Source organism: Musca autumnalis, unplaced genomic scaffold (genome assembly GCF_047663935.1).
Source record: "Musca autumnalis isolate F117 unplaced genomic scaffold, ASM4766393v1 scaffold_2, whole genome shotgun sequence".
Taxonomy (NCBI): Eukaryota; Metazoa; Arthropoda; class Insecta; order Diptera; family Muscidae; genus Musca; species Musca autumnalis.
In genome coordinates, this window is record NW_027411755.1 from 216,335,976 (window position 1) to 216,358,826 (window position 22,851).

The 22,851-nt window shown below is 36.7% G+C and overlaps 1 protein-coding gene across 5 annotated transcripts in view; it reads left to right on the top strand.

Moving 5' to 3' along the window:
- The window catches only part of wry (delta and Notch-like EGF repeat containing weary), a 260,765-nt gene that overhangs the window by 78,690 nt on the left and 159,224 nt on the right, over positions 1-22,851 (top strand). For all 5 annotated transcript variants that reach the window (XM_073970872.1, XM_073970871.1, XM_073970873.1 and 2 more), the window contains one exon: positions 5,879-9,057. In XM_073970872.1, the coding sequence (XP_073826973.1) occupies positions 6,112-9,057 (2,946 nt within the window). In that variant the 5' untranslated portion in view covers positions 5,879-6,111. The remainder of the gene's footprint in view (positions 1-5,878; positions 9,058-22,851) is intronic.

Consider the following 22,851-nt stretch of genomic DNA (forward strand, 5'->3'; position numbering starts at 1 on the left):
AAATTTCCGATAAAACATACAAAATACCGAAAATCGGGAGGTACCGTTCTATGGGGCTATATGAAGACGTTTACCTATACCGACAAATTTCTGGGAGAAAATGTTATACCCCCAACGAAGACTATGTACCAAATTAAAGTCATTTCTGTGTGATAATAAGGCTAAAACCTCCAAAATACCGAAAATCGATGGTACCGTTCTAGGGGGGGGCTATATGAAAGCGGGGGCCTATACCGACCAAGTTCATATGGAACGTTAATGCCCCATATGGGGACCAAATACCAAATTTCAGCCATTTCGGTGGAATATTGAGTCCACAACCTTCAAAATTCCCGAAATCGGAAGGTACGGTTCTATGGGGGCTATACTAAGGCGTAGACCAATACCGACAATTTTCTGGGTAAAAGTTTCTTACCCCCAACGAAGACTAAGTACGCAACTTCATTTTGGTGTGATAATGAGGCTAAAACCTACAAAATACCGAAAATCGGGTGGTACCTTTCTATGGGTGCTATATCAAAACGTTGACCTATATAGCCCATCGAAACATCCTAGGAGTAATAAAAACTTCTATACCAAATTACAAACAGACGGACATGGTTATATCAACTTAGAATTTTACCCTTATCAAGAATATATATACTTTATAGGGTATCCGATGAATATTTTGATGAGTTACAAACGGAATGACAAATTTAACGAATAGAGATTATAGGCGTATAATAAATCAATGAGAACAAGCGAATAATACGTATACGCATCATTATTCATATTAAATCATGTACATAGAAACAAATATTGATCTGTTCCAGAACCAGCAACAACCTACTAATTATACCCTACACCACAATGTGGAAAGGGTATTATAAGTTTGTTTTTCGATAATTCATGTAACACCGCGAAATATTCTTCGTAGACCCCAATGTGGTACTAAAATTCATATCTCGACGAGATATAGCGATTTTGAGTTTTGTGTCCCTCCGTCCGTCCTTTAAAAATTTTAATCTAATTCCAGACCGTAATTAAAAACTAATCGTCACGAAATTTTGTATGGAGGTTGGGTTCTAACCATAATAGAAACGATTAGTTTTTGGGGATGAAATATTTGTGATGAAATGGCCCAAAAACAAAACTTTTATCCGATATTGCATCGGCTCTCTAGGTGGCAATGGTAGTCTGATCGGTGCGAAATTTTATGTTAGGTTTGGGTTTACGACAAGGAAAAAGCTTATAATTAAGCGTTATTATGAGATAATATTTAGCGGGTTAAATGGAACCAAATTCTGCAAAACTGTTTGAATATTTCGAAAATTTGTTATATACATATGTAGTGACTTTATCTTTTTTCTGGAAGATATGTTCCACCCAAGTAGGTTGTATTTACAAGAGGAACTCTTGATATTTCCACTGATGCCAAGTATTTTGATGTACGTGTTCAGATAACAGAGGTACAGTCTGATTCCAAAATTTTAAATGTGTGTAGTGTAATCATAATCAGGCTAGAAGCCTCAGTAAAATTTTTTCACGAAATAAAAGTTTTGATCAAGGAATATGCCAATAAATTTGGCTAATGCTCGGGTAGTACTTAGCGTGTGAAATTGATCCTAATTTCTGTGGAAAAATATCCAAATTTAATTCCATATTTTAAATTCAGGGGGCATATTTCGACAAATTACTCCCTTGATAAAAAAGCGGTTACATAACGGTACTACTGTCTAACAAGTAAGTGGGTTTCCTTTATCCTTGTGGTTTGTTTGTAAAGAGCTACATTTACCTTCCATGTAGAGTTGTGACGATGAGAGATACCAAGGGACGGTCCTGACCGGCTTTAACATGGCAAAGTCCAGGATTTATCTTGGTCCCTCTCTCATCTCAATTGGACACTGACCACCCCGTGGTATCACCTGGGGATCTGCTTTTAACACCCGCTAAAGGTAGTGAGCTAACATGTGCCGCGCGTTCACCCATAAGAACGTTAAAAACTTGGGTTTAGGCGCCGGGTTAGTAACCCTCCCTAGAAAAAGCAGCTTACTTTAAAAAAACAAAAGAAAAACAAATCCCTCTAAAGTTGACGACCCCCGCAAACATTTTAAGGACCATGATCTGCGAATCTGCACCTGGAATGTTCGCACACTTTATAGAGAAAGTGCAGTTTACGCATTGGCAGATGTACTTGAAAAGTACAAGGCCGACATTACTGCCATACAGGAAATACTATGGAATGGGAAAGGAGTCACAACAACACCTAAAGGTGACGTACTGTATTATAGCTGCCATGGCATAAAGCATGAGTCTGGTTGCGGATTTGTAGTTGGTCGGAGGTTAAAACACCTGGTCTCCAGCTTCACACCCGTGAATGAAAGACTTGCTACAATTCGAATAAAAGCTAAATTTTTAACATCAGCTTTATTTGCGCTCATGCTGAACTGAAAACAAGGACGAACAGACCAAAGATATATTTTATGGGAGTTTAGAAGAAACATATGATCGTTGTCCTGCCCATGACATTAACATTATTCTAGGCGATCTTAATGCCAAAATTGGAAAGAAAAATATCTTTGGCCTAAAAGTCGGAAAATTCAGTCTCAAAAATGAAACATCTGGCAATGGCATACGGCTGATAGACTTCGCAGCGGCAAAAAACATGGTAGTTAGCAGCACCAGATTTAAACATCTCGATATCCATAAGGGCACCTGGCTGTCTCCAGATCAGAAAACAAGAACTAAAATTGATCACGTTGGGATAGATGGAAGACATTCATTGAGCGTGTTGGATGTGTGTTCGGTCCGAGGAGCAAACATAGACTCGGACCACTACTTTGTTGCAGCAAAGGTACGCACCCGGTTAAGAGTAGCAAATAAAGTGCGAACAGACACAACACGAAATTAGACATCGGTAAGCTGCAATAACAACAGACAGCCACAGCGTATTCAACTCAACTAGCCCAATTGCTTAATCAAAGCACTCCTCATTCCGATAACATATCAGCGCAATGGCAAAGCATTGCTCACTCCATGCAAACAGCCGCAAAATCCATACTTGGATACCAAAGACCTCAACCAAGGAATCCATGGTATGATCAGGAGTGTCGTGCTGCTACCGAGGAGAAAAATGCGGCATATAGGGCTACTTTACAATCCGTAGCAACGCGTAGCGCACGAGAAAGGTATCGGGAGAAAAGGAGAGAGGAGAAACGTCTTTTCCGCAGCAAAAAGAGAGAGATTTAAAAGTGGGAGTGTGAAAAAATCGAGACGTACAGAAGTCCGAAAATTCTACCAAAGAGTGAAGCATCAAACTGATGGCTTTGGTACAGGCACCTCCTCCTGTAGAGACCAGCAAGGTAATTTGGTAACTGATACAGATAGTGTGCTCAGGATATAGAAATAGCATTTTTCAAACCTGTTGGTATCCAGCGAAGACGACGAAGATACCATAGATCCAATCCCAGAAGATGGTATTGACTGTATATCGCCCAGCCAAGATGAGGTAAAGACAGCAATAAACCGGCTGAAGAATAATAAGGCAGCAGGAGCCGATGGCTTACCAGCCGAGCTGTTCAAAACCGGAGGCGACAAGCTGATAAGGTGTATTCATCAGCTAGTTAGCACTATCTGGCAGGAAGAACGAGTATCCGACGATTGGAACCTGAGTGCCCCGTCCATAAGAAAGGAGATAAGACTCTAAATATAGGGGCATAAGTCTACTCCCGATTGCCTACAAGATCGTGTCAGGGATATTGTGAGAACGACTAAAGCCTATGGTCAACGAGATAATTGGGCCATACAATGCGGCTTTAGACATGGCAAGTCCACCATTGACCAGATATTTACCCTGCGGCAAATCCTGGAGAAGATCCAAGAGATGCAAATCGACACCTATCATCTTTTTGTCGATTATAAAGCAGCCTTCGACAGCCCACTACGTTCAAAGGTATTCCAGGCCATGTCTGAATTTGGTATCCCCGCAAAGCTCATTCGGCTTTGTAAAATGACTTTAACTGACATGAGATCCTCAGTTAAAATAGGAAAGAACCTCTCCGAAGAATTTTGTACCAAAAGAGGTTTCAGGCAAGGAGACAGCCTCTCGTGTGATCTCTTCAACATCCTGCTGGAAAAGGTTATTCGAGAGGCAAACTTCAAAATAAATTGCACAATCTACACCAATTGCAACATGTTACTTGCTTATGCTGATAATAAAGACATCATGGGACGCTCAGTAAAAGAAGTAACAGATACCTTTATGAAGGTCGAAGGAGAATCTGCTAAAGTGGGTCTGGCGGTAAACGGCGGGAAGACTAAATTGATGGTGTCGACACGCAATGCGTCCATAGGGTTTGGGCCAACTGTTGGCGTTGGTTCCTATAATTTTGAGGTAGTAAAAGACTTCGTCTACCTCCGCACCGCCGTAAACACAACTAACGACATAAGTTGTGAAATAAAAAGAACAATTGTATTGGCTAACAGATGCTACTTTGGCTTAAGTAAGCAGTTTAAAAACAAAGCCACATCTCGTCAAACAAAAATATCGCTTTACAAAACACTGATACTACCCGTGCTGATGTATGGTTCTGAATCCTGGGTACTTGCGCAAGCAGATAAGGCAGTGCTTGGTGTGTTTGAGAGATAAATCCTTCGAAAGATCTACGGATCAATCTGCGTTGACGGTGAATATCGACGTCGCATGAACCACGAGCGGTATCTGCTATACCACGACGTATTGAGATGCAACGATTGCGTTGGCTAGGACATGACATTAAAATGAGCGGTAAACCCGCTAAAAAGGCGTATAAATATGAGCCGCTTGTCGGTGCACGCAGAATTGGCAGACCAAAGAATAAATGGCGCGGTATTCCAGATAGAGAAGCAATAGACAGAGAGAAATAGAGATCATTTCTTAGTTCGGCATATAGAACAAATGTTCTGTAATGGGCCAGCTAAGTAAGTAAGTAGAGTTGTGCCAGACTATTTCAATTGAACTACCTAGCCCACTTGTTATTTAAATGAACTCCGGTCGTTTTATGAAGAAAACTGCGTAAGCGTAATTTTACGCGGTAGTTTTTTGACGTTACTCCTACTTTTCCAGAAATTCCCAGTTTTTTTTAATTGATGATGAATTTAAAAATTAATGTAATATATACCTTGATTTATTAGCTGGAAAGGCTTTTTCCAAATTCAAAATCATATTTCTGTGGGGCAAATGTTGTTGTTGTAACAGTGTTTTATTATTATGTTTGTATGTTCGTTCTCCTATTCAATCAGGCTCTGGGTCTATCTCCAGTTCCAGGAAGTTGGCTACTTCGATGGGATGTAACCACAGATCCACTGGAGTCAGATGAGATGGCTTGGCGGGGCAGTTGAATAGGTACTTAGTATCGTGCGGGCCCATGCCGCATACTGGGCAGATGTCTTGCACGGTGCGATCGATTCCCGCCCAATAGGAATTTAGGCGACGTGGGGCAAATCGTCTGATAGTGTTTTTGCTTGTTAGGTTAATTATTAGCTTTTGTAAAAAAGTCTTACTCATTGAAATAAAACTCTCCCATGTAAAACCCAGCTTCAATTCAGCAAACATATGGGTTCACTAGCAATATCTCAATTTATTTCGGTGAACAACAACAAAAAACCAACAATTTCCCCCATCAATCAGTTGCCATTAGCGAATTGGTCAATGGAGGGAATTACAATGATGGACGAAATGATTTAAATGGTTGAGAATTAAATAAAAACCACAAACAATGCAATTAATTAAAACTCATTTACAATTTAACATAAAGAGGCAAACAAAATGCACGCAAGCACACTTATAATTATAACAATAATTATTAATAAATAATGAATATTAATAACCGTGGTTTTTTCTCCATTCTTTTCGTTACAGAAATTCATGGAAATGTAACAACAAAACAACCACAAACAGCTAAATGGAAATAAAATGCTAACAATTTTGGAAAATTACAAACAATTTATAAGTTTGTTTTGTGATAATTTCGTGACAGAAAATTCCGTAACAAAATAAAAGACAAACGGGCAACAAACAAATTTCTCCGCAAAAAGAAAGCAACAGAAATTTATGAAATTCAATTAAAACTAATTTTTAAATAATTTAACAAAATGAAAGGCTATATAAAAATGTCCAACAATTGGATAGCCTTGATGGTGTTTGCTTTAATGACAAGCCAAATAACGTTGGCATTAAATACCATGGCAGCAGCAACAACAGCAACGAATCAGATTCTTCTTGAAAATGCTGGGACAACAACAACAGGGGTAATAGCATCTAGCACGTCTTCAAATGACAAGGCAGTAGTAAATGATTTGCATTTTACACCAGGAGCAGCAGCAGAAGTTGTAACAATAAACACCGATACCCCGGCCAGCCAGGGAACAGTTGCCACTGAAACCAAGAGGGATTCCTTATCCCATAGAACAACAACTGAGTCTTTAATGGCTTCAACACCTTTACAAAATGCTTTAGCTGAGACCAATACTCCAACACTGGCATCTTCAAATGCCCCAGCAACAACAATTCTCAGTGATAGTGAAAAACTAACAACAGCAACAGCTGATAAAAGCGAAAGCCATGAAAAAGAAACTAAGAAAGAATCGTCTGCCACTGCTGTTGTTCCTGATGACAACGATGAAAAAGGCCAGCAACAAATCATGCCAACAATGACAATGACAGAACAACAAACTACAATCAGCAAGCAGCAACAACAAAAGCAACAGACATTAACAACGGAAGTGTCTATGCTAAAGGAAACGGACGTGCAGCAACAAGTTAACGGAAATGCACAAACAATGACAGTGAATCCACCTAACAATGTGATTACATTAAAAGCGACAGCAACAGATAATGATAGGATGGAGAAGGTGGAGAGAGAAGAAAAGGGTATGGTGGAGACAGAAGAAAATATGGAGAAAATATTAACAACAAAAAATATACCTTTGACAACAATTGGTGCTGTTGCTCGAGAAACGAAAGAAAAAAGGGACATTGTTACAGAACCTGAACAATTTAAAATGGATGACCCAACCTCCGTTACTTTGCCAGGAACTGTTGCTCCTCAAGAGGAAATTTCAAATGGAAAGGAAACTTCAAGCAGCTTCTACAACTCCCCTTCAACAACCCAGACACAAACAGAGGACAATGTAGAGAATTTACATTTTGATGCTACCAGTAGCAGAAACATCGCTACATCTCCTCAAACATCAAATGCAGAACAACAACAACAAATATCTGTGGATGATTTTAAGCCTCTCATACAAGAAGCCAACAATAAATTGTTGGCAGAACGTACAATTTTTACACCTAAAAATTTAATAGAGCAACAGGAATGGAAACAAAATCTCATGCCCAACGAAGTGGAAGACTACGAACATCCGGACAAACATGGGGAATCAAAGAAAGTGTATGCACCAACATCACCCTATGAACACAACATTAATTGGAGTCCCTACTTACATCCAGCCACGCCAGTGGCTGTGGATTTCACTGGAAAAGTTTTACAGGAAGAAGATGGTGTTATAACAGAAATAGAAGAGAAATTCCGTTTAAAAGAATTTGCCACCGACATAAATGACAAGAAAGACAACGAAGAGGTTACCTCAACAACAATGGAAGCTCCTCTTCCACAGCAACACACTTTGGCGGCCAAAGAAGCTGGCCCAGAAATAGTTGAGAATTCCACACCAAAACCCTACCTCTCATTAATGGTAAATCACGAAAAGTCACCACCCAATACCCATCGTTCTCAGGTAACAAATCACCCCCACAATGTGGTAGTTATGAGGCCTGTGGAATTTATTGAGCGTCGTGTTAAGAAAAGTTTTGATTTTCCCATGCATCGCATAGCCAGTGATGCCAATCATGCCATGCAACACTTTGACTTTGCCAATACCAAATTTACCGGCAATTTAAATGAGCCAAGGCAACATTTAAATCCTCCCCTAACGGGAGTACAAGACACACCATCAGCAGCAGCAGCATCTGGAAGTGGTGCCCTCAATCAAGGCCATGACATGAATGTCATGCATGTGCCACGACTACAGCCGGAATTTTCCACAACCAAGTTTTACAATAGCAAAGAGCTTTACAATGAAATGTTGCAGCATAAAAACAAGCAGCAGCCGCCGCAACCACATATGGATAAGGACTCCATGAACATGTTAAAAGAAGAAGAAGACATAACACCAGCAGTGGCACCGGCACCGGGTACGCCATCTTTGACTTTGAATAGCTTTGCGGTTTTGCATTCACCGAAAATAGCCAAACTAGAAGAAATCCATGAACAACAGCCACAAAAAAGTTTGGCCATAAAGAGGGTAACTGTGCAACAGTCGCCATCTACAAAGGCCCACAACAAGAGTGACATTTCCACTCAAGCACCTACTTCTGCTACGCCAAGTACCACTACTACCAGCACCACCACTAGAATTAACATTGCAGCCACCACCATCTCCACAGCTCAAGTGAATGGAGGAGACTTACTATCGGCATCTACCACAAAAAAGTTTCACAAAGAATTGAAAAAAGCAAAACTGTTGATAAAAACCATAACACCAAACAACAACAACAACAGTAATAACAACGAAAATACTCAAAAAACTCAAACAACTAATTCCTCTACAACAACACCTTCAGGACATAACGAAGGATATGCTAACACAGCCACGGCAACAGCAGCATCAGCAGCCCATCTAACAACTAATCCAACTACTTTGACCAGTTCAAAACCACAGGATATCAGTAGATCAAATACCTTAACATCTTCTTCTGCATCTGCTTCTTCTCCCTTGTCGTCATCTACAACCCAACAAACCGCCTCTAATGCACCATTTGTTATACCCTCATATGTCTATCCGCCACCCACATGGAGGCCTACTGCTTCACACTCAACTAATCCCACAAAATCCGCAATGAAACCCATTGTACGACCCCGCATTCTAAGTCGTTTGCAAGAGAAAATCAATTCGCTAGAATGTGAAATACCCAATGTACCGCAGGATTCACATTTGTGGCGTGGCAACGAAACGCATGAATTGCTGTTACCCATAATGGTAAGTGAGCGCATGCTGCAGTGCAGTGCACAGTTGTAGTATTTCTATGGAAAACAACTTCTTTTTTGTATACGACTAGAATCTTAGAGATGAACTGCAGGGGTTATATTAACACAAATGGCATAAGTTTTTCCTTTACGTTTCTTTCGTTCGTTCGTTCATTCTTTATGCACCCATCCCCTTCAATTGCACCATTATATGGTTTTTGGGTAATGGTTATGGCTTTGTTCATCTATCTTTGGTTTTTTCTGTTTTCTGTTCGTTTGCTTTGGATGGTGATGCAATTCATGCATGCAATTTCTACTTTATGCCCAGTTTCTTTTTGAAGTTCATTTTAAGATTAAATCTTTTCTATATGTTTGAGGCACCGAGATAATATAGCGTGCCTTTTAGAGTGACATAATTTTTAAAGGCATCAACTACTATTTTTCGTATAGACCTTTTTCATCTTCACAGAGACCACAAACATTAATAAATGTTCCGTCCCACCAGCAAGTTCTAGATCCAACTAGATCTGGCAAGTTGTTACTCCAAACGCAATGCTCATATCTGACATGCTAAAAGGGAGTAGGAACAAAGTTCTACATAATGATCACTCGTGCCATTCGACACTTAGGGCCGTCGGATTAGATCTGTAGTGGGATTCTGTAACTCATTTTTGCTGTTACCGACAAAAATCGGTAAAATTAAATCGCAAAATTATGACTAAAAACATAAAGAAAAGTTGGCAACACTGTTTCTGTCGGTAGAGGCTAGCGACTACTGTTTATTCATCGTCAACTTACCGACAAATTTCGTTAATTATCGAAATTATAAGCATTTTAATTTTACCGACAATTATCGATAACAGCAAAAATGAGTTACAGAATCCCACTACTGACCCACACTTTTCGAGAAGAACTTAACGATTTCCTTAACAGGACTTAAGGGGTGACCCCTACTTGTAAAATTATTATGGACCAATCGTCACGAAATTTTCCATGGAGGTCGGATTCGGACCAGAATTGATGATCGCAAAATATTAAGTAGGTGAAATGGACCAAAAACGCAAATTTTTACCCGATTTTGTAGCGGCCCTGTAGGTCACACCAGTAGTACGGTTATGGGTAATGTTTGAGTTTATGGCAAAGAAGGTGGTTGCAACTTAACATGATTATCAGATAATATTTATTCGGTTAAATGGACCAAAACTTTTGTGTGAAAATTGGTAAAATTTTCAATATGTATCTTATATTTTTATTTCTGGAAGACACATTCCGCCCACCTGAAGAAGGAAACTTTGACGTTTCAATTGGTACCAATTATGTTGATGTACGAGATCAGATAACATAGTTTCAGCATAGAATATTCAAGGATTACACAGCTTTACCTATGTGCATTGTTTATAATAGCAGGTAAAGTTCAATACTGATATAATTTTGAGCAAGGTAAGAGTTTTGGTTAAGGAAAATGGCAATATTTTTGGATAATGATCGGGTATATCTAGCGGACGAAATTTACCATAATTTGTGTGGGGAAATTATCCAAGAGTTATTCATTTGGTCTACATTATTCTGGGACATATTCCGACAACTATTTATCTCTCCTTTAACGCTAATTATATCAATGCAGCGATTCGAATACAAAACTACTGTATATGCAAACTTTGGCTGCCCATTATAAAATAAGGAAAATTAACCTAACTTTTCTCTCAGTAATGTTGGCGACATTTCCTGAGTATTTCAGCCATGAAAAACTTCTCTACAAGCGATGTCGTATGACACGCCGTTCGGACTCGGCGATAAAAAGTAGGTCCCATATCAGTGAGTCAATATGAATCGGCGTGCACTCATTGATATGAGAGAAGTCTCCCTTGTCCCTTCCGGGATTTGATGGGAACTTATGTATGTGTAACCTAACTTTTCCAGCAATGACGGTGTATGTATGTGCAGTAGGCCAGTGCGATTTGTATGGGAGGAAAAAATGTTAACGGGCGCCTGGAATTTCTGATCCTAGGGATTGTACTGAGCAAAAAAGTATACTAGACTATATGTCTAATGTGACAATCGAGCCCCCGGATTTTGACTTGAAGTTTTTTATCCAGGTTTTTTGGATATTTTTGCATATTACTTTCTCCATTACTTTCTCCAAAAAAATTGTATGTTTATGTATTTCGGTAAAGTCCGCATAATCTATTAACTATATATGAAATTCGGAGGGTTACGCTTCTGAATCAGGGCATCATAAAATCGTTGTTGGTCAACGATAGATTCATCCCGCCATAACTCAGATGTCTGACATAAGGCGAATTTTCCTTCTAGGATTCATTATATACTCAATGAGGGCTTTAGATGTAGACATTCAAATAACCGGATCCGTTCGCAAGGAACAGATATAGTTCATGTGTATCCGAGTTTTCTACACAATCAATAGATTATACAAAATTCAATAAAATACATAATCATATAGTTTTTCATGAAAAAAGGATCGGGTAAAAGTGATAAAGGACAATGAAAATATGACAATATCGATTTCTTGTTCTAGTGGACAGACCCTACACAAAATTTTCCTATCAACATTTTTGTAGAATATTTTCATGCACGAAATCTCAATGTGCTAATTTTTTATTTCCAGAAGACATCCATCTGCATACGTGCTGGGTGGTGTCCACAATATATTTCAAATATTTCCATAAAATTATCCACTCCACACCAAAGTTCAAAATGTGAGCGCTGAACTTTAGTTTAAGGGGTGATCCCTACTTATAAATTTCAGAAAAAATTAGAAAGTATAAATTGCATAGAATATGTGGTCAAATTTTTAAGTCGATCGGAACAATATTGCCTTAGTATGAGAGTTGGATGGGAACAATTTATTTTATTTTGTACGCAGCATATAAACTGTGTTTTTCTCGAAATCGGCCACAAAAATATATGACAATTGGTTTATTAGTTTTCGAGCTAGAGTTGGCACCGCAAAATGCTTTAATAAAAGCTGGGTTTCGTAGACTGCCTCAAAACTTCGTAATATTTTTCTCTTTTAGATGGAGAAAAAATCTGCCAAAAAGTTACGTAGTGTTCTCGGAAAAATCATAAAAAATTGCTTTTATTGAGCTTTACAACTGGGGTTCTCCTTTTAAGACTAATCACAATAAAATGTTGGTTTACATCCACTTTGAAACTTGGCCATGAATTGCTTATAATTTTTGTTGCATGTACACAGTCCTTATGATTTGTATTGCCCCTTCACTTTCACATATTTTGAAAGCTTTAAGATTTTCTCACGCGGAAGAATTCCGTCCAGAATATACTCGTCCAAAAAATGAAAACCGACAGAAACTTTCGCAAGATTCGGCCGAAACGATATTGATATGATCGAATGTATTCGAACGAATGTCCTTTCTAATGAATATGTAAGGAAAAACTAACACATTAGCCTATATAGGCCAAAATATAGGAAAAAGTTAAAAAATTTTGCACATTTCATTCATTTTTAGTGGTATAGGAATTCACGAGTCGGAGTCGTGAAAAAAATTCGTCTGGAGTCGGAGTCGAAATCGAGGTATTTTTGGCTGAGAACGCTAAAGGAAATTTTCACCATAGGTCAAGATTATGAGATATCGCGTGATTAATGGTTTAATTTTGGCCCCTTATTTTGTGAGAAAATAGCTTTATATCTCTGTTAATTAATTATAAATTAAATTTATTAAATTTTTTACCTGTATAGTATGGTGGATATATTAATTTCTATTTAATAATTTCAGATTATCTGTTCGGCCCTGCCAAACTAAACGTTGGCTTTTTATTAAATACTAACTTTCTTTGTATCGAAAGATACCCTTTAAAGTATATATATCTAGCTCAGGGTAAAATTCTAAGTCGATATAACAATGTCCGTCTATCCGTCCGTCCGTTGAAATCAAGATACAACTTTCAATTTTAAAGGTAGAGCTTTATAACTCGGTATAGATGTTTCCAGTACTCCTAGGATGTTTGATATTGGGAATGGGATATATCGGGCCATGTTTTGATATAGCCCATATAGAGGCATTTTGAAGGTTTAAGCGTCAATACCTCACCGAAATGGCTGAAATTTATATTAAGTCTTCGTTGGAGACAAAGCGAATTATAAAGGGCGAATTCCACAAACGATAGAAGAAAACGGTAAAATATTCTTCGCGAAGGTTAAATGGACGTTGAACACATATATTCTTTATAGAAGAGACATATTTGTATTTTGTCTTCGTGGGGGGTATAAAACCTTCCACCTGAAATATTTCGTTATAGGTTCACGCCTTCATATAACCCCCATACAACGGTACCTCGGGATTTCTGGTATTTTTGTGGCCCGCCGAAAATGCTGAAAATTTGGTATTAAGTCTTCCTTGGGGGTAAAAAACTTTCCAACTGACATTTGTCAGTATATGCCTACGTCTTCATATAGCCTCCATAGAACGGTACCTCCCGATTTCCGGTATTTTGAAAGCTGAAGCCTCAATATCCCACCGAAAAGATTGAAATTGGGTACTTAGTCTTCGTTGGAGGTATAAAACTTTCCACCTGAAAGTTTTCGGTATAGGTCTACGTCTTCATATAGCCCCCATAGAACGGTACCTCCGGATTTCTTGTATTTTGAAGGTTGTGGCCTCAATTGCCGAAATTGCTGAAATTTGGTATTAAGTTTTCCTTGATTGTAAAAAACTTTCCCTAAAATTTTTCGGTTTAGGTCTTCATATAGCCCCATAGAACGATACCTCCCGATTTTCGGTATTTTGCAGGTGGTGGCTCTGGTTATACATTTCTCTATTTTATTGACTTGTCTGAAGAGAATTTTAAACAGAATAATTGTACACACAAAAATGTGTGTACCTATTATCGAAAATATGTAAAATGCATAAATGTTGCATATGCACATATTATTATACCCTACACCACTATGTGGAAAGGGGTATTATAAGTTTGTTTTGGTAAAAATTCATGTAACACCGCGAATTATTCGTCGGAGACCCCCAATGTGGTATACCAATCTTCATATCTCGACTAGATAAAGCGATTTTGAGATGTGTGTCCGTCCGTCCGTCCGTCCGTGTGTCCGTCTGTCCATTATAAATTGTAATCAAACTCCAGGCCGCAATTATGGACCGATCGTCACGAAATTTGGTATGGAGGTCGGTTTCACATCAGAATAGATCGCTATTTTAATTGGTGATGATCGTGAAATATTTAGCGGGTGAAATGGACCAAAAACATAATTTTTTTCCGATTTTGTAACTGTTATGTAGGTCGCAATAATAGTCCGATCGCCTCGATATTTTAAATAAGGTAAGCGTATATGACAAAGAAGTAGCTTGCAATTTGAGATGGCGATCAGATAATATTTAGAGGGTTAAATGGACCAAAACTTTTGTGTGAAATTTGTGAAAATTTTTAATATACAGCTTATATCTTTTTTCCCGGAAGAGACATTCCGGACAAGTAAGCTACACTTGGAAGACGATCTCTTGACCTTTCCATTGATGTCAATTATGTTGATTTACGTGCTCAGATAACAGAGTTACAGCCAAATATATCCAGTTATTTGTTTGTAATGTAATCCGAATCACGCTAGAGGTCGCAGCTTAAGCTTGATAGTCACGTAATTTTGCACGATGTAAGAGTTTAGGTCTAAGAACATGCCTACAATTTTGAATGATCCTCTCATATTATCTAGTGGGTTAAATGGACGGGCCTACCGCCTAATATATAATGGGTTTTATGTAGAGAACCACAATTTCCTCCCATACTACAAATTGTCTCTATCATGACAGAGAAATTTTCAGTTCAGTTGTCCAATTGGATTTTTATACAAATATTGCAGCATGGGGTCGCTTCGCCACCTCTTTTATACCCTCAGCCGTTAGGATAAAGGGAATATATACAAAATACGACCAAAGATGTACCTCATCGAAATAATGGTTTTAGACCCCAAGTATGGTTGGACGAAATTCGTTTCAGACAATTTGGAGTCGATTTAGCCCTGTCCGTTCATCTGTCTCTCTTACTGACAAATATCAGAGATATGGCAAATTGCATTGTATATATATATTTATTTATATTAGGTGCATTTCAAAAAGGAACCTGATATTTAAAGACAATTTAAAGATGTAGCAGTAGATGCTAATCAATGTGAAAATTCACAATTTTGGCATATTGTTTAGAAATGTATAATTAATATAATTGTTCCACAAATATCCTAGTAGTGACAAGTGAGGCTTATCATATATCAATGAATCCATGTTATGTCTTTGATATGTGATGTAGTTTTTATCGCCGAATCCGAAATGCGTGTCCTAAGTTGCTACTTGTAGAGAAGTTTTTCATGGCTGAAATACTCAGGAAATATCGCCAACATTACTAAGGGGTATTATGCCACCGTTGAAAATTTGATGTGGCCAGGCTTGGGAATCGAACCCGGACATTCAGCGTGCAAAGTGGTTACACATAGCTAATTCCTAGATGTTGTGGTGTAGGGTATCACATGGTCGGCCCCGTCCGGCTATAGCCTTTGCTTACTTGTTTTTTGGATATGTTAAGTTTATGCATTTTGCATAATTTTGCATATGTCCTATGTTTCGATTGCAATTTAATCAGAAGCCAAAAATATGCCCAGCCCTAATATTTGAACTGAATCGGGCCAAAAATAGGGGTTGCATAAAATTCCGCTGTCTAATTATCAAAAGATTTTTGTCTCCCCTGAAAAATAAGACATTTTTGTTGAAAAGGTGCGGAACTCCTGGCAATATACAATACTAACCTACAGCAATCTGGGTTCGAAGATTTGACAAAAACCCTCGAAATACATACAATTGGGCAATACCGGCTAGAATTAAACCTGGGGATATAAGACAGTTTGTTTGCGAGTAACCATTAATTTTCTTCTTCTGGGAAGACAACAACCCAACTAACGACAAATTCGGTAGAAAAATGTGACTAAAATCTTGGAAAAACCTTAAATGGTGGCGAGGCTAATATGAGGGGCTACACAAAAACGTGAATCTATATTGTCTAATTTATTGCCATTTGTACATTTGTACCTGTATAAATGTCTTGTACCTTTAGCGAAGACTAAATACCAAATTTCAGTTATTCCGTTTGAATAATTTGTCTAAAACATTCAAAACACTGAAAATCGAAGGTTACCGCCCTATAGGGGTTAATGAAGACGTGGGCCTATACCGACAAATTTTTGGTGGAAAGTTTTATACCCCCAACGAAGACTTAATACCAAATTTAAAACATTCGCTGGGATGTTGGAGCCACAATCTTAATAATACAGAAAATTTGGAGTTCTACGGGGGTTATACGAAAACGTGGACCAATACCGAAAAAAATCATTTGGAAACATGTATACCCCCAACGAAGACTTCGTACCTAACTTCAACCGTTTCGGTGGGATAGTGAGGCCACAATATTCAAAATACATTCTGAAATTTGGGATGTATTATTCTGTGGGGGCTTTATGAAGATAGGGACCTATACCGACAAATTTCGGGTGGAAAGTTTTATAACCCCAAAAGACTAAATTCCAATTTTCAGCCCTTTCGGTGGGATACTGAGGATAATTCTTTTTTAGAAATGTTCGTCATAACTCAACTTAGATTCTTAGGGAAAGAAAATTTGACCAATTTCAGTTAAAAATTTTTCAGTTTAAATTTTGGTACAAAAGCTACTGAAGCGATTTTTCGGAAATTCTCAGGGAATGTACAAGGATGGCCCCAGGTGCAAATACGCTGTATATTTTGTTTGAATGAATAATCGGTTTGAAAATGTACGAATTAATCTAAAGTCTAGGTATTTCTTCTGGCCCTAAATATGTTATACCGCCAAAACAACTTAACGGATTTCCATGAAATTTGCAGCAATTGCTCATGGTTTCCCGTGGCAATGTATACTTTATGAATTTCAGAGGTGTTTTGGTAGAGGCGGTTCCCACACCTTTCTTTTAAACGATATATGTATGAATATGGACAACATTATTGAAAATTTAACATAGTTGAAGCCAAGGTTTAGCCTTTAATAACTCGCGAAATGTGGTTGAATATTATATAAATTAAATGCTTTCGGATAAAATGAAATGTTTTTAGACTTGGCAAAAAATATTGGCCTCAAAAGTTAAATTGCGTGGAAGCTGTGGCTACATTTATGTTAAATAATGGGTAAAAATTTGTTGAAGTCAACGTGTCTTTTTTTGTTTTCTCTCGATTTGTGATTAAACCACACATTTCACGATTTTCCCGTCAAAGTAAAAGTAGAAGGCAACTAAATAAGGTTCATCTCACTAGTGTACAACATTTCAAAATTTGATCTGCGTCTACCATTAAATGATGCTGATATTTTGAAGCCAGATTTTAAGTGTTTTTTTAAATTTTCTTCTAATTTCTTTCCGCAAACCTACACAGCTTCACAGAAATCTACATCCAAATACGAAAATTTTGTGCGAACATTTTTCAAAAAATCATATTTTTCGGGCCTAATTTTTACAATTGTCATTCGATTTTCTCGTAATTGATTGCAAATTTTAGATTTTTACGTTGCGGATCTAATAAATCTTTACTCGTGAAATTACATCTACTAAAACGCGATATACGAGAAATTCCAAGGTAGGAAAATCACCTAAAATTATCGCGCATTTTATCGCGTATTCTGCGGGCCGTTTCCACTGCAATGAAAAAACTAGTGCAGCATCTTCGTTTTTGTGGAAACAGATATTTAAAAACTTCACTGATAAGGGAGCTACATTAATTTTATCCCAAAAGATAGTGTGTGATTCTACACCCACGGTTCCTGATTGATCGCCTTGAAATAGATATATATCGATGTAGACTTTCGTGGTGACATTGAAACCGGATGCGGAACAAAATTTATTGTACTTTGCACAAATTAGAGATGTTTTATAGGTTTTTTAATGCTTAGATGCAGCCGCTGCTACATCTAAGCGTCCAAGTTATATTTCGAAAAATATATACAAATTAAAAGATATGGTCTTGCCGTACATGAAAATCACATGCGGACAAAACGATTTTGATAATTACACGATTTACACATATTTTAATAATGCATATAAGTTAAAGCGGTTTATTTGAACTCTATTTATTTCAACAACCCGATAACTTTCCTCAATGGGAAAACTTCTATGTGAATGTAGATAAAGCAAAATCCGCCAATTTTCTTGGTAGTTTCAAGAAAAATAAAAGAAGTACTCCTATAGAATTTGTCCAATATTTTCAACTCTAAAATGCATGTGAAAACTATTATTCCAAACCAAAATTTGTTTTTTGTAACACAAATATGTGCTTATTTTGGCTATAATATCCTAAATACTATCCCGATGATTATAAATTTGGTCTCATATGATTCCCCGTGAAGTCTTTATTTAAAATTGTTATTTTTTTAATTTTTGACGGGTAAATGGACCTTTATTTTCAAAAAATTCGGATTACATTTAAAATTTTGTAAATTTTTTGTAAATTCCGCGAATTCTGAGTAACATTTTACAAATATTATGCAATCTACTTAATGACGTCACTTCGCGATAACTTTTTAGTGATAATTGTGCTCAATAAAATAATTAGCGTTTTTATAATATTTTTTTCTTAAAAGCAGAAGTAAAACCGCCATAACATTTGTCCGCAACAACCAAAAATTTGCTCGCTAGCGGATTTGTACTGTGGAAGTTTTTCTTAACCTATGTACCAAAAATCGTTAATGTAGCGCGAAAAGAAAGAAATCAATTTTTTGGAAATGGAATATGAAATAATTGGCAACATTTCCCATATGCATATATCGGTTTCGGCATTAATTTTGGGAGACAGTGGTAGGTACATATTTGGATCCAAAATACCGGACCATGCCCGCTTTTTTAAATATGCTAAATCTAGAAATCTGATGACCACGCCCACACTTTTCAATACATTCCTTTTTTTCAAAACTACTGAACCTAATGTTATGAAATTTTCAGAAAATGTTCAGGTATGTCCTATGGTCCAAAATGGTATATATTTGTTGATGAATTTCGGGGTTTATTGTTTTATATTCGCTATATTAGCGACCGACACAACGGTGGTTGCGCCCCCGATCAAGTTTTTAAGTCTGTTATATCTCGAAAACTAACGAACCTATTTTCATGAAGTTTTGTGGAATGTGCCGTGGTACATGTAGGTATGAATTTCGAAAGCGGCACGGTATCCTCCCCTATTAGTTTCCTTAAATGATGAAGTTCAACGGTCCATTAGCCATGAAAAACTAAAAAGATATACGTTTCAATAAGCGGGAGAATTCGACTTAACCATTTTTTTTTTTAATTTTCATTATTTGATTGGTTTAGAATAAACCTAGGGGACATCCACGATAATAAACTCAAAACAGCAGCAATGGGCGAAAAATCCGGCAAAGTGCCTAAGAGAAAAGAAAGGTTACAGACAAAATCTGTTGATAAATTTCAAATCACCAATGAATAACTCGGTTTGACAATGAAGAAAAGTAAGGCATAAAGTCCATAAAAAGTTCTCATTAAAACTCAATACGACGGGACAGCAAAGCGGGAAATAAAAAGGAACATGAAAAATGGGTTTTGGTGCTAGACATCTTTCCATTTAATAGGTGACAAATCTTTTAAAATCCCCTGATTTAAGTTCTTATATCATCCCTGTTCCACGATGCAATCATATCGTAATCCACACCCTTTTACAGCAGCATATGAAAGCATGGTTTCGACTACTTGAAATGCTCCAAATTTCACCACTTATTTTCCTTTCAACTAGGACTATGGCAATTTTTAAGGCAATCTTTAGCGATTACCACTACCACATTATTTTTTGTCTTCTTTGGTTGTCAGTTCTACCCCAAACGGGTTTCTTTTATCTTTCTGAAGGAAGTAAGAAAAATGAAAGCGAATCTTTCTTTGTTTTCATTTTTATTGGCTGCTTTGGTAAACGGGGCTAATATCGTATTTAATCTAAATTATCTTAAATATCTTTCGTTCATTTCTTTGCACTTTATAGCGGACAAAGTGAACGACGACGAAAGATGTTTAAGCAAAAGATTGAAAAAAATTGCAAAAAACAAAGAAGAACTGAAAATAAAGCTCAAAAGTATGAAATGAAATTTCACCACACATTTTTTAATCAAAGCCTAATAATGAGGGCAATTTCTTTGTGCCGTCGTTGAATCTTTTTTTTGGTTTGGAATCATTCCAAATGATGATTAGGGATAACGAAGAGTAGTAGTAGATAAGAAAAGTATTCAATTTGGGGTTCTATTTCATGGTTGCTGGGGTTTTTAAATTGGTGTGCATACACATGTGCATACACATACATAATATTTTCTTACTAATTTCCATCCATGTTACTGGGTCACTAGGTAAATAGAATGTAATTTGAAGCCTTTAAATGTCTTCAAAGTTTTGCATTAAAAAATAATTAAGTGGCTGTTGGGCTGCCAAAAGACCAATAGTTTTCACCGGCTAACTGAGCCATAATTTTTTACGCTGTTTTAAGAAGATTTGAGATGTATGAATTTCAAATGACTGTTAATATTTATCCACTTCTCGCTATAATGGACAGAGTCATTACCTTTCATACAAATGTATTTAATCGAATTGTAGATTTGTTTGTAAATCAAATCAATTCTTCTCGATTCCCTACATTAAATTTCATATTCAACTCCAAGGTGTTTCATGAAAATTAACTACCACTATAGAAGTTTATGGTCAGTTTGTTGTAAAAATTAAAGAACATTTTTAATTGTTTTTATTTGCAATAGATGAAATTTTCTCATTTAGTTCTAATATTTTCCTAACAATTTATTCAGTTGTTCTTGTAGTTATTGTTCATTATTTAACTTTATGGTTAGTTTATAGCAGCAATTTTGAGCTAAAATATTCCACATATCTAACATTCTATGAAACCTTAAATGGAATACATGGAAAAAGCATTTACATGAATTCATGGGTGTGTGTGTATGAGTGTTGAGTTCCATTAGACCGCATTGTAAAAATTAGTTTGCCAAATGTAACCTTCAGGAAAAATTTACATAAAAACCTCATGGGATGTAAGTAATCGTAGTATGTTGATGCTGGTGGTGTTGTTTTTGCTTGTGATATTAGTTGGGATTTCTTTTCAAAATTTTATAACAGATAGAGAAAAACCACACACATAGATATAAGTATGTGCCTTGCAACCCAGTTAACAATTTTAACAACAAATCGATTCCAAACTGTACTATATTAAACGACATTTTCTAAGATATTATTTTCCGAGTTTTTATACCCTCAGCTTTTAGGCTAAAGAGGGTATATGCACTTTGATGCGATAAAAAATGTGTTAATCTAATTAATGATTTCAGAAAATTTGGAGTCAATTTACCCGTGTTCGTATGTCTCGTATTAACCGATTCGAACCAAATTTTGGGGTCCGATTCGCCGTCGTGGGTCCGATTCGCCGTCTAGGCAACATCAAAATTTTCAAATGTGCACATAGGTTTCAACCAGGAAATTTTTGGCCAAAACCCTATTTTTGAAGTTTCGAAATTTTTTTTTTTTGCACAGAATAATAAAAAACACATCAATTCATCTGAAAATAATTAGTTTTTGTAAATAACGTTAGTATTCGTTGATTGGCGGAGTACCAAAGTTGACACTTTTTTATGTAAAAATAAAACAGACTTTGTTCTGTAAAATATACAATTTTTGTTGTATTGCGTCGCTGCATAAATATACAGAAGTGAGATCAAAGTTATTTTGAATCGGGAAGCTGTTAATGAGTACTTTTATAATATTTACAAAAAGAACGATGAAATTTGTAAAATTAGCCTAATAAAATCAATGTTTTTATATATATTGAAAATTATTTTTTACAAATATTTTTTAAATATATTTAAACTTTTAAAAAAATGTCCAAATTTGTCCACCTCAAAATCGAATTTGGAAGATAGCAGGGGGTCTGTACTAATAATTTCAGAAGTCAAATCGTGCTCAAATTTGCCACAGTTAAAATAAAGTGGATTTTTCTATTTTAAGATGGGAGAATTTTTTGTAAATACGTGTTGTGACTGTACGTAGTATCCAATTGAAATAGAACGGTAATACCCACATCTATCAACCGATTTTCCTTAAAATTCATATCTAAGGGTTTCAGAGTGTAGAAAACAAGTATGTTTAATTTTTTTGAAAATAGGTCCATTTTTTGTCATAGCCCCCACATAAAAGTACCGTCTGATTTTAGATATTTTGTGGATTTTAGCGGCACTTTATGACCGATTCGGCTGAAATTTGGTATTTTTGACCTCTTGGAAGATATGAATCCTTCGTACCAAAAATTGATAACATAGGTCAATGTTTTGGTTTAGACCCCACACAACGGGACCACCCTGTTCAACAAATTTTGGCAGTTTTTGGTCATTTTGGTCGATAAAACGTAAGAATTGCTGTTTGTGCACATTTATTATAAATAATAATTAATTTCAATACAAAATGTACGTTGAAATAGTTTTGGCCAGAAAATTTGGATTTGGGACCATTGTGCTGTGGCAAAATACCCCTCAGTAATGTTGGCGACATTTCCTGAGTATTTTAGCCATTTAAAACTTTTCTACAAGTGGTGTCTTGGGACACGCCGTTCGGACTCGGCGATAAACTGTAGGTCCCACATCATTGAGCTAATATGAATCGGGGTGCACTCAGTAATATGAGAGAAGTCTCATTGTCCCGCCTGGGATGTTTGTGGAACAATTATAATATTTTGCCCAAACTTAGTTTGAATTCGAAAATGGACCATATTGG